This window comes from Chelmon rostratus, chromosome 17 (genome assembly GCF_017976325.1).
Source record: "Chelmon rostratus isolate fCheRos1 chromosome 17, fCheRos1.pri, whole genome shotgun sequence".
Lineage (NCBI taxonomy): Eukaryota > Metazoa > Chordata > Actinopteri > Chaetodontiformes > Chaetodontidae > Chelmon > Chelmon rostratus.
In genome coordinates this window covers 9101515-9119045 of record NC_055674.1, presented here as the reverse complement: position 1 = coordinate 9119045, position 17531 = coordinate 9101515, and the positions used below count along the sequence as shown (strand labels likewise).

General features: G+C 44.2%; 1 protein-coding gene across 2 annotated transcripts in view; it reads right to left on the bottom strand.

Moving 5' to 3' along the window:
- Nucleotides 1-5490: 5490 nt before the first annotated feature.
- Nucleotides 5491-17531, bottom strand: part of gcgra (glucagon receptor a) — a 33568-nt gene continuing 21527 nt past the window's right edge. The window contains exons 2-14 of one of the 2 annotated variants that reach the window (XM_041956640.1): nt 14341-14488; nt 13669-13765; nt 12446-12553; nt 12209-12303; nt 11932-12026; nt 11084-11276; nt 10122-10281; nt 9891-9951; nt 9203-9272; nt 7363-7451; nt 7127-7271; nt 6489-6530; nt 5491-6417 (exon numbers count right to left, since the gene is read on the bottom strand). In XM_041956640.1, coding sequence (XP_041812574.1) covers nt 6052-6417; nt 6489-6530; nt 7127-7271; nt 7363-7451; nt 9203-9272; nt 9891-9951; nt 10122-10281; nt 11084-11276; nt 11932-12026; nt 12209-12303; nt 12446-12553; nt 13669-13765; nt 14341-14394 — 1575 coding nt within the window. In that variant the 5' untranslated portion in view covers nt 14395-14488 and the 3' untranslated portion in view covers nt 5491-6051. The remainder of the gene's footprint in view (nt 6418-6488; nt 6531-7126; nt 7272-7362; nt 7452-9202; nt 9273-9890; nt 9952-10121; nt 10282-11083; nt 11277-11931; nt 12027-12208; nt 12304-12445; nt 12554-13668; nt 13766-14340; nt 14489-17531) is intronic. The other variant, XM_041956641.1, reaches the window with a different exon arrangement.

Genomic DNA, 17531 nt, shown 5'->3' with positions numbered 1-17531 from the left:
ATTAACCAACCCGATGAGTCTCTCCGTGCTCGCCTCTCGTGTCTCGTCCTCTCCTCTACCATCTGGGAAACAGACTCAGTTGTGCTAATTAAGCTGAGCAGTGTTCCACGCTCGAAGCATGAGGAAATGTTTAGGCCACAAAACATGCGTATTTATGTGAGAAACATTTGTAGATCCACTTTGTGAAGGGGAGAATCTGCTCTGTTGCAATGTTTCTGACATTAAGTTTGCAAATTGGCACTGTTGGCAATACAGACTATTTAAAAGAAGTAATTATTTTCTGATTAATAAGCCCACATATTGTATTTACTTGCTTCATGGAACTGTTTTGCATCAGGATCACTTCTGTAATGTCTCAAAGGCTGAAATTGATAAATTAGTATTACCAATTTTATTTTCAGGGAAACTGAGAGCCTGAGAACATGTTTAGTTTGAAGTATAAATTTTTTTTTGTATGTAGTAGTATGATCTTTGGTATTTAATCACGCAAACGCAAAGAAAATTCTGTTGTGCATATACATATACACTGGCTAACCTTTGAAATGATGAATTGGTTCGTGCAAAAAAGTCCAGTTTTTGATCACCGGCTTATTTTGTTTGCGTGAGCCTCTCCAGAGACTGGCAGTGCCCGTGCTCGCTCACTCAGCGTGGGTGGAGTGGCGTGATTAATGGCTGCAGCCTGGTTAAGAGGATTTATTCGACAATAAAAGAGGCTGGTAATTGATGGCGCCGTAGACTTCGAAGTGATCGATCGCTGAAGTGAGTTAGCAAGGAGCAGCTCAGATAAGCACCCGACCTGTTTATTCGTTTTCCATCATTGTTCCCGAGCAGCCAAAAGTAAAGGAGCGTTCCTACACTTTCTTTGTCATTCTTCACTTCCTGCTTTCTCGGACTGACAGGGCCATGAGAAGAGAGACAGAGCGAATGAGGGAGGAGCATAACAGTCCGGAGAGACGCAGCAGAAAAGAGACTACACAATAACAGACCTGTCAATGCTGACGTTTGAAAACATGGGAAATGAACACTGTCCACATACCCCTCACATTTAGACAAGGGTACACATTTGCAGGTAATTTTTTAAACAGTCAGATAACAGGAGAGTATCGACAGGTGTTACCCGCCCCTCCCATTTGTTTTTCTCCCCCTCTTCTCCTCTTTCTTCTTCTCAGGTGCTCCTGGTTATGGTGATTAGTGTTTGGCTCTGCCCCATGTTTAAAGGAGGCTGGAGATAAAGAACCTCTTTCAGTCTGTGTAAGAAGCAGTGCACACTTTGTGAGCATTCATTTCCGCGTCGACAGTGTGGTATTTTAGTGTATTTCCTGCTCTGGCAAAATCAGAACCGCAGAACCACAAAGTGTCCCAACTTTTTTGCAATCTTTGTTGTACATGCATGAATATATCTTATATATTCTGTATGTCACTAAGTGTTTTTTAAACCAACACACTGATATAATCTGTTGTGACAGTAATTTCTTTTAGCCCAAAGCACATGTCACAATTCACTTGCAGTGTTAAGCAATTTAGTAATGCACTGCTTTCATACATACAGAATTTAAAGTAGCTTGGTGAGATATGTTAGATGTCACACTGAGCCTGTGCCTCTCCAGCTGTGCCACGCTGAGAATCCTGGGAACTGGTGATGGCAAGGGAGCCATGCAGCCGCCCTGAGAGCCTGTCAGAGAGCTGAGGGTGGACAGAAACAGTCCAATCACACACAATCTGTTTGTCCACATCAGGACACAAGGGAGAAAGCATAAGTACTACGTCCATTGACCACTTCCCATCCTCTTGTACCCTGAGAACGTTAGATTGTCCCATACTGAAATACGCCCCTGTGGTCTTTACATACAGGAAGCCAGACCTGGTTAACAACATTCTGTACATTAAAGCAAACAAAGATGTGCCCGATATTTCAAATAAAAACAACAACAAAACAAAATATATCCCAGAGGGATGTATTGTGTTTGTTTTTTGTCAGGGTTGCTATTACAACAGAAATTGGCTCATTTTGAAATCTGCCGCTGTCACTGGATGTCACTCTCTTTCTTTGGTGTGGGTGAGTAGAAAATGTTCAGCCACCATTTCCACTTCAAACATCTGGTTTTCTTACATTAATCACACGCTGCTGAAGAGGCAGTCAAGAAGATTCCTCTGCAGATCATCTAGGAAAGAAATAGTGACACAATAGTGTATTGATTGTACAGTTGAGTTACCATATTAATTACATGTTTTAATGTGGGTGTGAATGTCGCCTGTGATCGATGTTGCTCAAGCATATATTTCAAAGCCAAAACCATAAATTTTGAGAGCAGCACAAGTAGAAGCAGCGAATGGGACTCGCTGTGGGCACAGTTTTTGCTTTAAACTGTTAACAGGAGAAAAACTGTACTCAATTCTATTAGCCTACTGAAATTTTGATGCACAAATGAGCAAGCACATTTTAGAAGCATTTGTCCCGACAACTAGCCAGCAAATCAGCAGTATTGGAAGAAGATTAGTTAAGGTTGGTGAGTACGTTAAGGTCCTTACCTGGCTGGATCAGCTGACAAATACATGACATTAATATGATCTGGCACTTTGAGACTTTTACATTTACAGATTGTGACTATAACAGTTGCTCCTTTCCTGCACTGTCCAATATAACAGTTTGAACAGTTAAAACAACTGTTTCGCAATTTTAGAAGCGATTTCTTTAAAAATAGGTGCACCGTTAAGGCCTTTTAATCTTTGATTTCTCAGCTATTACACGTGACGCCCCGCTAACAGAACAACTAGCTCGTATGATGTATTTATAGTTGTTCCTGACGCCCACGCTCAAAGGTGGGGTGAAACACAAGGTGGATGTGGGGATAAGTGCACATTTTCCTGGAAGGTATTCATCATTTTTTTTCTTCTCTCACCTCCACATGCCTGGCCAATCATGGTGTGGGTGGGTGTGAATGTCAGATTCACAGTTTCTGAAAGTTACAGAAAGGCTTCGGCGCCGTCCTCCTAATCATCGGAGCAGCGTCGGAGCGGTGCAGAGGGAGGCGGGTTTCCCAAACTATTCAGCCATCCTACACGCAGTTCTGATGGAGTATACTGTCACCTTAAAGATACCGTTAAGTTGAAACTTAGTGGGTTTAACGAGTCAGTGTGTGCACGCACGGTTCACGTTGGCTGTTGGTCTCAAAATGAACAGTGTGTGCTCACAAACAGGACCAGATCCTGGGGTGGAATCAATACTCACTCCTCTTTCAAGCCAACCTGGCATTCAGCCAACCAGGAGGAAGGCCCGCTAGCCACGGCAGCATACATCACCCGCAAGCCGAGAGTCGACCTACACATCAGCTCTTTTTTTCTCTTTTTTTTTAATCTTAACAATATGAATGTTCACCAACACAAAACACACAGCAAGTTAAAACCCTCTTTCACATACACTGTAATTTATTCTTTCACCATTTGGACAAAGTTTGATAAGTGGACACAATATATAATGAACTGTATACACATGAACGCAGCCAGTCTTTTGCTGGCTGTTCCTCACAGCAAATATACTGTACATAACCACCTTTAAGAGAAAAGAAGAAGGAACATACTGATTCCGGCCTCTAAAGAATACATTCAAACAGAACCACTTTGGTCCAGAAAGGGGAGTGACCCAAGCTGCTGGCTTCAAAGACATACACGGTTATGGTCACAGCTTAAAATACATGTATTAGTTTGCAACAAAATTAGCAATATACTTACTGACCATACTTATACGCTCCACCGAATACTATTTCACTCAATGTGCACAACATTGCTTTGTTACTTTCAGTATCGAAGCACTTCGCCTGCTCTGCAAAACAAGAAAAACACTGCAAATTCACCACTGAGCAACAGCAGCCCCAGTGTGTGCGTCACGCTCCCAGCTGGACGGTCGGTATTGGACATCTACCTGCTCTATTACAATCCTCAGCAGACACTGATGGAAAATAGCCTCAGCCTGCAATTTTTTTTTTTTTTTACCGCCTCAACACCAGCACCTGGCTGAAGTGTAAACGCACAGAGCTATTATCTGAACGACAAGCATGTTGCCGCTGTGCTCTAATTTAGCTCTGAACTATGAAATGACGCAGAGGAATCACACCGAGAGTAGCTTCCATACTAAAACACAGCGCATGCCTTATATAGGCATGACTTCTGGGAATGTGACATGGTGCGATACTGTGTATGCTAGAGTGGGACTGACTTTCAGCGACCTCTGACATCTGCGCTCCGTTTGAAGCCAGTTGCATTGGTTTGTGTTGACCCGTCGCTTATCTGGCTGCAGCTAACGACTCATCCTGCTGCAACAAATATGGAATACTGAAAGCACGCACATTCATTCGCACCTGAAAATACACCTGTACACGCATTCACGCAGACAAAAATATATTCACAGCAATCAAATAAATCACCTGTATAAACACATATACACACACAGTATTCACCAATTTTAAATTAACATTGTGCAAATATTCTTATATACAAAGTCACGTTGAGTTAGTTCTAGCAAAATGTTTAGCAACTAAAAAATGAATGAATGCTCTGCAGGAGGCTTCCCTTCTTTAAATGTATGTAGAGGCAGCTGAACCACTTTGAATTCGGCTTCCTTTGTCGCTAGAATGCTTCCAGGAAGGGTTTTGTTCTACTTTTCGGGTGCAGAGTTTTGTTCTGAGTGTCCACAGCGCCTGCAGACGCAGCATGAGGCTGAATAATAATCACTGTCTGTTGGGGAACTGGGTGTATGGCGTCATTAGCACAGGCTTTCTGACTTTTTGGCGTTTGCCCTGATGCGACGACACTGTACAGCACGAATCCTCAGCAAATGATTCACACAATTTATAACTTAAGCTCACTAAATATGCACAATCTGCACGCATGGCAGCCTGTGTTTAACATCGCAAAAACACCCTTGTTCCAGAGATGACATGTTATTCTGAGTCACAGCGTTGCACTCATACCGTACGCATGTGTGGCTTTACAGTTCATGCTGCGCATTTCTATCCTTGATTTGAGTGCACGGTTTCCACTATCAGCGTTCATCTCCAGGGTTGAGTTCATATAGTTCATAGTTCATATTATACGCCAAGGCATGTGAGTCAGACTTCTTGAGGACAAGGGGAAAAGAAAACATATTTAATGGCACAGAATTGCAACTATTCCCCTTGAAAACACAACTTTACACAGTTACTGTTCTGTAGCCCTCAGCAGTATCCAAGGATTAGACCTATATATAAAAATGTCTTTTTTATTGTAAAACACTTAAGCACATCAAGCAATGATCATTTAGCTTATTTATAATTCATCCAATAACATCTCTGGACCTCTTTTAATGTCTATTTGTAAGCCAGGAATGAGAGCAGCTGCCAATTTCCAATGGGCCCTGAATGTGGCCGCTTGAACAACACTGTGGTCGCGTTACTGTATGAGGTTCAGTCAACAGTCCGAATAGCCTGGAAACCATTGACAGATATCAGAGCAAGGCAAAAAAAAAACAAAACAAAACATTTTCCTCCATTCGCAACCATCTTGATTGGTGTTTTTTTTCTACAGTTCAATGTCCAGTTTGTCTTTACGCTCCAGTACCACAAAACACACATTTGATGCACGTCACAAATTAATGCAGAGGCTCAAGCAAAGACCCTGTGTCTGGTTGCTGTTTTGTTTCCGTTGTTGCTATTTGAGGTTTCAGGGTTTTTCTTCGTATTATTCTATATGGCTTATGTGCCTCCGGATGCTGTATTTGCATTGTTCAACATGCATCGGTTTCTTTCAGTATCTTACACAAATCTACAGAAATCCATTCGTGAGGCTCACAGCGCATTACACGTCTCAGTGTGGATGTCTGCCGTGCTCGTTATCTGGCTGTGGAGAGGGCTGAGTGCTGCTCGGTCACCCAGTGACAGTGATCTCTGGGGAAAGACCGCCCTGACAGATGACTCTATCAGCCCAGCTCTTCACAGCCACCCAGGGCAGTATGTCAGAGCCAGATGGGAGCTCAAGGCCCTCCAACTTTCTTCATCACGTTCTTATTTCCAGCCCCTCTCACAGGTGGCTCTCCACGCTCTCTGTCTGACCCTCGTAACACTGCATCTTGTCCATAAGGCTGATGTCCTCCACGAGGGTGCAGTTGCTGATGGTTCCCTTGTGCAGCGGGGAGGCGCACTGGTCTGCCTCCTTGCCGTGGGCCATGCCGTTGTGGCATCCAGCCACAAGCATGTGCCTCTCCTCCGGGGTGCAGACCGGGGCAGAGGTTTTGGCGATGTCTGGGAGATGAGGCAGCCGGGGGACGTGGTTCAACAGACTGCCAGTCTTCGAGTTGGGCGTGTTGCTGTAGGTGTGGCGGTACTCCTCCTCGATGTTCCTCCCTAGCTTCCAGCGCTTCCACTTTTTCAGGATCTCGGACTGCACCTGAGGAGAGGGCGGAGTCAGTGTGATAGGGGGAAAAAAGTCGGGTTCGTCGTGCAAATGAGGAGACTCACTTCTTTGTTGACAAAGCAGTACAAGATGGCCACCAAGAGACCCTGTGGAGACAACCAATACCGAGTCAGTCCCCTACGTTAACTCATGACAGCTGCAATATTCAATCGCACATTATTTTGAAAATACGGTGCTTAAATAGTGCAGTTGCACGTTTTAGCCTTTATGACTAAACCACTGAGTGCAATCACATGCACGTTAAAGCATCTTCTAGTATCTCATGGGTCTCATTCTCTTTGGGCCCTCCTCTCTCTGTTGCTCTCTTCATCAAGCCGATTTTCCCGTGTTGGTTGGCTGTAATCTTGACGCACGTCATCTGCACCCTTGTAGCAAAAAGGTCGCCATCACCAAGTCAAAGAGTGACACAGCCGGTTAGCAGCACGGACAGCGCATTGTCACATCTCTTCCCAAAACACACTGTATGATTTATTTCTCAATATTGTAACAACAGGGGGAATTATTGAACCAAATAATGTCTCATCAAAGTCTCAACTCCTCCCTGAGTTCACCTGCTAATGCTCATTCGAACCACAATTCGCCGCCCTCGGTCATCCATCCTAAACTGAATAAGGATGCTGAGTTATTTCAGAAGCGGTTTGGTCTTTGTTCATGCAAATAAAAACAGATGCTTTGGTTCAACCTGGAAGGAGGAGAAGAAGAGGTCGATGAAGAGTTTGGTGACACGCAGGCCGCTGGTGGTGTTGGTGGACTCGTCTGTCACAAAGATAAAGACCACTTGGTGGATACCCAGCAGAGGGATCAGGGTCAGGGTCGACTTAGCCAACCTGAGACGGACGGGACGAGAGATGAAGCACAGAGTAAGTGGACAGCTTAATGTAATGCAAGGATAACTGACGCTTTAATGTTCGAACTCACCTGAATTTGTAATCTGTGTATCTCATTTGATGTGCTCGAAGTTTTGACACGAGAATTTTGATGATATGGATGAAGATGAGGAAGTTGATCTGTGAAAGAAAGAGACGCCAGTGTTGATAATAGCAGTCTGGACTGTAATGACAAACAGATGTTGAAGGGTCACTTCAGCCAAAGCATGTTTTCTCACGTACTAATTGTAATGTGTAGTCATGCACAGAGTTTGGTTTTGTGTGCAAAGGTGTTGAGACGCTTCCAGGCTGAAACTTCAGCTGCCGTCCCCAAACAACGGAGGTGAATGAAATTTTGACAGAAAAATTCCATTTGAAAAACCCAACAGCAATATTTCTTTCCAGGAAACACAGCATACTCACACACATGCGCCATTAAAAAAGGATTCTAAAGGAAACTGTTGAACGGGGAACAAAGAAATCGCAACGCAAAAGTCTCAGAGTTTGTGCATAAAACAAAAATTATCTGCATGGATTAATACTATAATATTAAGTATAAACATGTTTTTTGTGATTTGAGTAAACCAGCCCTCTAATTAAATTCAGCAGAGGCACATTGTTATCAGGGAACCCTTTCACAGCAGCTGGCATTTTTAGAATCAGTGGGTGTTCCTCTAGTGGAAATCACTTATGATGTGACCTTTTGATTTACAGCTAAGTTGTTACCGGTAATTTGCAGGTGCTTGGAATAAGACAGAGACGCTGGGCCTGATTCGTATATACAGTTACTCTCCGGGCGTTTTGTGATTAGTCTCTACACAGTGCAGTTTTTGCAGTCAGTTTTGTTCAGTAAAACCAATGGAATGAATAAAAGTCATCAGACTAGCATGGCTAACTGCATAGCTACATCTAAAGTTTGACCATATATTGAGATGTTTAAGCAAAACTTGTAGTAGTATATAAAGGAATGTAATCAAAGGCCACAGTAAATACTAGGATGAATTGGAAAAAATAATGTATAACTGCAGGGTGAGAAAAACCCAGATAATAACCTTTGCAGCTTTCTCCATATCCTGCACTGTCTGCAGTGTGTACGTGTTATTTCATATGTGCTAAGACTTTGATCTTTAAGGGATTTTTTTCAAAAGCAGAATCACATGTTCTTGCAGGGGCAGTCTCTCTCTCTCTCACACACACACACACACAAGTGTTTACTACTGAGCGTAGTCTTCTGCTCTGTTGTGCAGCTTGAACTTGGTGGGATAAGGATAAAGAGGGAAACAGTGAAATGGGAACCGGCCCTCCCGTCCCTGCAACAACTCAAACACAGGAATTCCTGTGGGATACAGGCCACTTAGCAGGACGATTAATGCATGGAAAATGCCGGGATGTCTGTGTAACTAGCCTGACATAAGAGCCATGATGAATTGAACTTACATAAAAGCTCAGAACTGTCCTTTGCAGAGCCCACCTACAATAAAGGGCCTGGTCACAGGACGGATAGGGGTTTTGCTAAACTGTGTGGTGGGTCACAGTGCAAGGAAAGTCATATTTCTCTCATCAAAACACCTTTGACTCTTAAGATGTTTCCCACGTGTTAGCCTAAAGCACAGACGACCTTTTATGCTTCATGAATAAATGAGGTTTATTTAATAATTTATGGTGTATGAATGGAAAAAGGAGTGCAGAAATTCAGAAGTGCTGTGTAAACATGAAGATTTTGGGGCGAATATACTTTTCGGCCAGTGCAGTAATGCAGAAATTATAAAAAACTTTACATGGCACAGTGGTTTGAAATATTTAGGAAACAGCATATCTTGATGTGAAGGAAGGGAACATAGTGGCAAGATCAGGAGACAGCATCAGAATAAAAGGGAGGAAGGGGAAATTACCACAACTGCCAGCAATATGGGAGAACGGATGATCCACCAGTAATTCATGTTTATATTTAGCATCCAGCACCTGAAATAGAAAGGAGGAGAGATAAGTAAGAGACGACCAGAAATACCTCACATGCTTTCAAACACGGCCGATTGTTTCACACATCTTATTACACTGCGAGAAAGAGGAGAAAGTAGAAGGAGTTCTCTCTGCCTGGCTGATGAAATCGCTGACGGCCAAACTCCAGAGTAGGCACACGCAGCACCATCATGGGTTTTTAAAGCTTTGCATAACAGCACAATGTGTCTGCGGTTCAGAAAGTCCTGCTTTAAAAATCCCTTTCGCCCCCAGATTTGCTCCCTAAGAGGCTGCGAAATAAACTTTGGGTGCTAAATGTGAACATGAAATATTAAAAAAAACAACCCAACTGCTGTTTTGACATAGTTTCCATATTTGGCATCCAGCAGATGAGAAACTTTTAATTGCAGCCAACTCCTCCTGTTAAATTGACCGTAAGCTGCCGAGTGACAACATTCATATGTTTAGAAGAAAGACCATCTGCCGGCTTTTTTCTGAAGGCGCTGCTACGAGTGTGGGATCAACATGAATGAGCTAAGATGTAAAATGTTTGTCTGATGGAGGCTACAGAATCACCGGTGTGTGTGTGAGAGAGAGAGGGTGAGTGTTGTGGGAACTTACTCTTGATTTTCATAAAGGTATTTAGCCACCACCCAGGGCACGAGGAATATCAACGGGGTACCTGGACAGAAATGAGAGCCATCTAAATGCAAAACAGCCATTCTTTGCCCCAGTGTAACAGTTTACATTTGTCTCCTCTGACTTAATTACCTCGCATGCAAAACCATCATATAACACATAATTACGTTGTATCAGCTGACACAGACACACACGGCCAGCAGGCCAGCTCACCCCAGCCAATGCAGAGGTAGATTTTGAAGTAGTTCCTCTCTGTAAACACAGTGATGACCAGGAGGTTGTGGAGGTAGATGCCTTCCACCAGCAGCCAGTAGCTGTTGGCCATGATGCTGTACTGCATCATCACCACGGCGATGCGACAGTTGACCATCGTCTGCAGGACAGCAGTGAGGTTTGTTTCACACATGATGGGAACGTCAAGCTGTCTGATGTTTACCGTCATTCAGCTGCGAGTGGATCAGTGCTGCGGCAGATGGGGGCTGCCAACGCCAGGATTCAGCCCTGACATCGTACAACAGCAGCAACTTTAACCCCAGCCTCAGCCAGCTGTGACCCCCAGCACAGGCACACGAACGCAAGCCCTTCTATGGATAATTAGCTGCTGCAGTTATCTTTGTGGCTGCAATTACCCTTTCCCAAGACTACGATTTTTATTTTCTATAAACCCGACTATTTATACTCATGAATTCATTTATTTTGTCTTTTATCCAAATCAAAATTATGGCTGTGCAGTCTTATGTGGGCTATGTTTATACTATTTTATTCTGTTATCTACATTAAGTAAACGAAACGGCTGCATCAGATATTCAGCATCATAATGAGTACTTTGATTTGAGACCGTAATCCAGTTGCAGACTGAAAAATGTAAATATTGTCCACTATTAAAGAGACATAATTGCAGGCTTGTGCAGCTGTGAGTGCTTTCTGGTTTAGTTCTGTTTGACACTGTACCAACTTCTTAGAGACAGTATGAACAGACACAGGATCATTGTCCTCTGCATATGATCCACTGTGCACATCAGAAGCCTAATTTTTGACTGTTTGATTCTTGTTTTAATTGATCCTGCAAGGGAAGGCTCAAATATGAATCTGTTATATATTCGTGTACAGTCCTTTAGTGATCACTGTGCAACACTGGCCTATAGCTCATTGTTGAGCTGCAGATCAGTACCGACCTCATTGTTGACCAGGAGCTCCACTGGAAGCATAGATGCTCGGGGGAACCCTTGCTCCTGGTTTCTGCTGAGGTCCTGCGATGTGATGTTGGTAGCCTCCAACAGGGCGTCTTTGATAAAGATGGAGAGCGCTCGCAGGATGAAGGAGGCGAACAGATTCATGTGGATGTTGTTCCTCATGCAGTGCAGTTTTCTGATGAATGAGAGCCGACAAATGCCTTTTTTCAACATGATCACTCACAGATAAACTGCGACTGCAGCTCTCTACTTAAAGGAATAGTTTGAGATTTTATCTGGAGTTGGATGAGAAGACCACTCTCACGTCTGCACAGTAAATATGAAGTTACAGCCAGCAGCTGGTCCGCTTGGCTTACCACAGATACTGGAAACAGGTAATCAGCTAGTCTGACTTTGTCCAACGGTAACACCAGCACCTCAAAACTGACTATTCATGTCCCATATGTTGTTTGTTGTTTAGTCAATTTCTTGGCTGGGAGCTGGTGCCAAGCAACCACCCAGCTTTCAGGAAGCTACTGCTCCGAGCCAAGAAATGTCACTTTACACTTCGAAATAATGTGTTAATTAGTGACCTTTAGAGGTGCTGCTTGCTTTGGACAGAGCCAGGCTAGCTGTTTGCCCCTGCTACCAGTCTTTGTGCTAAGCTATGCTCATTGCTTGTAGGCTGTACGGACAGACATGTGAGTGGTATCAACCTTCTCTCATAACTGTCCACCAGAAGGAGAATATGTGTACTTTGAACATTTCTAACTATTCATTTGAACGTAATTATCCCCTCCTTGCTGCGTTTGGTGCAGAATCTGCTGTAGCGGTCGAGCGGCCATTATTACCTGAAGAATATGAGAATGCCAAGCGCCAACACCAACGCCACCAGCGATAAGGAATAGCCCACTGTGTACATGATCCAAATGTGGCTGTAGTACTGCTGCAAATGAAAACACATGTCTTGTTTCCTTTATTTGAACGGGGGTGACGTGCGTGTTTCAGCTTTAACTCTAACTTTTCCTCTGTAAATGAGTCCATGCAGACAAGATATGAGTATCCTCTTGCTTGTTTCTCTTTGTTTCCTGCCCTACAGAAAGACTAACAAGAGAGACATAATCTCACCTGACTTAGATCATTGGAGTCACACTCGCTGGTATTCTTCAAAGTCACCCACTGGCCGTTTGCATCACATTCCTGATAGACCATGCCGTGTTGAACTACATACACACACACACACACACACACACACACACACACACACACACACACACACATGCATGTCCAGTCATCAAGGACGGCTGTCTTTATCTGTAGGATATTTTAAGTTGTGCTGGCATGACATCTATTAACGTCTCTTACCTTTATGGTGCCACGGCAGATACCACGGACACGACACGCTGACAGTGGTGTTGGGGAGTCCATCAGGCCAACAGGCATAATTGTCAAAAGTCCTGTTGCACACAAGGCCTGGGGACAAAAAAAAAACCCATGAAATATTGCTGATATTTTTCCATATAATCCCAGCCCTTATCTTCTAAGTCTGAACTGGTCTAATTCATGGAATACAGTAACATGTCATTGAAGTGATGGCTGCTGGTCATTACTTTGGAGTAGAGTCGTCTATCGATGACCCTTCGCTTATACCACACCTTTCGTCTTGTCAGCAAAGGATGTAAACAGTGCTGGTTGCTGGCGTACAGACAGGTAGATGCTCAGGGCAACAGGAGAGCGGCTTTTCACCTTGTAGTTAAACTTTGCGAGCAAACTAAAGCTCTCTCAGTGCGAGCAGAGACTGTGGTGCAGCAAATAGAAAACTGGGAGTGGCCGCAAGTAGAGTGATTACACAATGGGCTGAGCAGAGAGCGGAAATTGCTGCCGCTCCACTGTCTGGTGACCTAATCATTACCTGCTCCACTGCATTAGATAGTTGCACCACAAGGTGCAGGGTAAATACTGATTTTCTCGCAAGTGTGAATGCAAATTACATAGAAAAAAATATCCATTACCCTTCTCAGAAATGTTGTCAGAGCACCAATGATAATTTAGGCATCATAGCTTATTGTTAAGTTGCACTTTGTTGTTTATTTGCATAAGAACACAACCTTAATTTTGACAATTTTTATCAATTGATTTGATGCCAGTGGGTTTTTTTTTAATTGTAACAATGGCCCAAACTTTCATTTGCAAGGTGTTGCTCGTAGTGACAAACCCACTGGGTTTGAATTATCACCAAACTCTGCAGTTCACTCCACTTTTGTATCAAATTGCTTTTACAGCCTGCAAATTTACTGCTTTGGCCTCATCGGGCAGCTGTTTTCAGCAAAACAGTCTCGGATAAACCCACTGATCGCTACCTGTCCAGCACCAAACAGCAGGTCGGCAAAGTTGGCAACTAGCTGGTGAACATTTAGCAGCTAAAGAGCCAGATATAAGAGTGAGTATTGATCTTACATTCATCAGGTGGGCAGAAACAGGCTTCCACCGTGTGCTAAGATACTGTAAACTGTGATAATAAGCCTTTGTGGTGGTATAAAAAATAAATGACTGCAGGTGTAAATATTCTTAAATGACTTAGAGCTCACCGGTGCTTGGTGATTCTCGGCTGTTGTTGTGATCACACTCCATCATGTACAACTTCCAACTCTCCTTCAGCTTATCCAGAGTAGCAGCAGGGGACACCTGGGGAGATGGTGGCGCACGTAGGAGGAAAAATTAACAAAAAAAGAGTCCAGCTACACCAGGAAGGTCTGTTATTTGTGGGCTAATTGACGTGGTGCAAGCGGGGGAGCAGAAAAAATGTTAACAATGTTTGGGCTTCACACGAAGCATGAAGACAAAACGGGTGCGTCAACCGAGTTTGCATTCATTCATTTCACTTTACTTCATATATACAGTAGCTGTAAACAACCCATCCTCAAAATGGGGACATAATCCAGCTGGATGACGCAGTGTCCCGCTCTAATGTGTTGTCTGTATGGGGGGGCTCGCGCTACTGTATGGACAGGCTAATGTATTGTACACCATTACGCTGCCATTTAAAAACCAGTGACAGTTTATTTACGCTTCCACACCACTACTCTCTGGCTTATTTCAGAAAGCTGCAGAGCTAGAGAAAACACCCACCCACCCCACTGTAAAGGCCAGTCACTAATGGAAGTTCACAGACTTGCATGGAGGCTGTTGACCTCTGGGAAAAAGTGTGTACATGTATGTATGAATGCATTTTTGTGTGCATACGTGCTCGCGGGACCCACCTGGATGCTGCAGCAGACAATGAGCATTGCCAAAAGGAGGAACAGTCGTGACATCCCTTATTCCTGCTGTTGGTGCTGGGTGGGGATACTGCAGGACAGGGAAGGCTTTTCACCTCATAGGGGGGCTTATCTACGCTCGCCACACTGCCTAGATGACACAGAGAGACACAATCCATCAAAGCTCATTGCAAACACACTACTTATTACCTTGGCTCAACTTGGCAGCGCGAAACAAGAGAACCAAAACAGGAAAAGGCTGGGTCAAATCTATCACACTGCAATTACACCAAGATTTGAAGGCATGCAGAAGAAGAAGAGGCAGAAAACAGGTTCAGGGAATATGTCAGTGTAACTTGTGTGCTGAACAGGCTCAGCTAATATAGAGGAGATATATATTCTGAGCCTGACCAGTCCCATTTCCATCCTTGCCACTCATTTATACCAAGCACGGTTAGCAAGATGCGCAGCTGAATGATGTAGCAGGATGGACTACCCAGAATTAGACTGTCCAGAACATCAAGCACGGAGCCAAAAACATCCAGGAAATGCTGTTTGTGCCATCAGTTGGACAGCTGCGGCTCAGCAGAGCTGCACTCGCTCAGTGACTCACAGTCGGCCGCTGTCCGCCTTCATCCTAAAGGATGTCAGTCTCCGATTGAGCACGTGTGCCAGAGGTCACTCACCTGCGTGTCGACGGACGCCGCGGACTCCGCCGAGAGATTTCGTTGAAGCCGGAGAACGGAACGAAATCTGAAACGTTTCTGCAAAAAACACCTTGACCATGGAAACATTTTTGGCTAAAACGTTTCAAATTCCATTCTGTTCCAGTCTCGTGGCGGGGAGGAGGATGGGCTCATGCTGATGTGTTTGGAATTTCTTTTGTGTACTGGAGGGTGTTTGTTCAAGAGATAAGAGCACAATGCGTCATGACAGATGTTCAGTATGTAATTTATGTGCTCAAGAAAGCCTTTATTCATATGTGAAGTTTCTCAGTCTGCGGTTTTGACTGAACATGTCAACAAGCTTCTAAAGTCTCGGTTGAATTAGCCACCGGGAGTCACAATCTAAAGGTCCGCCCTATATATTACAAAGCTCTACTGGAAGCCAGACCTCAGATAAGATCTAAACTAAAGAGCCATATTTTCTAAATGGTCTGTTCAGTGTAATGACCACAGGATGCAGTTAGCATTAGCTGTGGTACAGACTGACTGATAGCCGCGGGCGCCTCAGGGATCAGAGTTACGCTTGTCTGGTCTGACATCAGGTCAGGACTGATCCAGCTGAGATCACAGCACTGACTCCTGCGCCCTTAACACCGTCAGACATGTCACAATTCTGTTTTACAGCGGCGGAGGGGGCTTAAACAAAGAAGCATCTCTGGTACGGCATGAGAAAACTGCAGGATCCATTAGGTTGTCAGTTTAACGTGTTTTCTTCATGCAAAAATGACGGTTTACACTGATGGCATGAACAAAACTATAGCCAAACTATGTGAGTCACGCCGGACCGGGTGGCTCTGCCTCACCGAACATCTGTACTGTAAGTGTGACATACAATTCTTACCAGAGAAAGACATCAGGCTTCATTCTGTGAGTGTGTGACGTTTAAGCATGTGTCCGGGCACAGCAGAGGCTGACAGAGCTCTTGCCGACGGCACGAGTGTTACGCTAGCGTGTGACGGTTTTCCAAGGGTTTCCCTCCCTCGCTCTCTTGCCCTCCCTTCCCACAAACACAGAGAGGGGACTCATTTCCAAACACGCCAACCTGCCCGCACCATTTTCTCCAACTTAGCACAGAGTAAAAGCAATGATTAACCAGGCCCGGTGCTCGGCGGAGTCCTGCAGGAGGGATGACGAAAGAGAGAGGGGGTCTGCCAAAGTGAGAGAGCAAGATAGCGATAAAAATGGGTGTCTCAACCTTCTCTGGCCCCTGGACACCATTTTGATGTCCCAACACTTGCAACACTGGCCATTACATATTTGTGAAGCTGCCATGTCAGCTTGAGAAGAGCACATCTTGCATAATGTTTCCAAGCAGCAGTTTCTTTTTACATGAAAACAATATGTGTTGTGTGTAAAAGTGAAGCATCAGGCGACTAACCCTGAATGCCACACTGAGGACCTTTCCAAGTTCAACCTTCCCTCTGATAACGCTCCCTCAAAGTTTGAATTTTGATGGTGGCTTCTGACTCATATTAATATCTGCATATTTTTAGATATAACATCATGAAATGCCCCCAAGCTGAACATGAAATAAATGAGCATTCACTGCTTGTAGTTTTTACTGTGAGCAAGTGAGTATTTTTAAAGACACGCCCTGAAGACATGCGTTCGTAAGTCTCTCGTGCTTCATCTGTGCAGATTTCTCAGGTCTGCTTGGATGCCTTTGATGCAGGATGATGGGAATCACATCAGCCATTCGGTGGGAGCTGGAGTGGAACTAATGTGCTTGAAGGTGTGACGCTAATTAGGCTTGTGTATTCTGCTGCTATGATATCCTGCCAGAGCTTTGGCCCTCTGCGGACCCACACCAATCAAGGTCCTCTGGAACATGTGTTGTTTAGCCCCGCTAGCTCTCTGTTCCAGGAAATGACCCGGAGCTTTTCTCACTAGTGTTGCACATCTGATTCAAGAGGTGGATCCACGGCTGAGACTCGCACAGGCAGAGCCAGAGGGACCTCTTGGTTTGTTTGGGCCTGTTTCCTTTTGTGCTTTTCACGCTGAAACAAGTTACCGAGCCAAAATATTTCGCCTGGGGATGTGCTCAACGTGTGAAAAATGATGTGACGCCAATCATTTCAGATAAATGCAACGATGCCGGACTTGTTCAGTGATGCCTGGCCAAATACTAAACTAAAAGATGCAATTCTAACAGAAATACTAAAGGGCCATTGCTCCCTTTGTTCGAAAGGACAGACAGCTACTTGTTTGAATAATGCCTGGTCATTTATTAGTATTTGTGTAAAAAAGATCCACTGACAATCACAAATGAATGACGCAGATTCCCAGAATGTCCCAAAAACATTCGAACCGCTCTGTGCTCAAGTGCATGTTGGATGGCTCAATACAATGGCCACTAACAATTACTGTTGTTTGTTTGAGAGTACTTACCTTTCATTTGATTACACTGTCTGACAAATAAAATTACAAAGGGGGAGTATGCGCGCATGAATGCGGGCAGAGGGGAGCAGC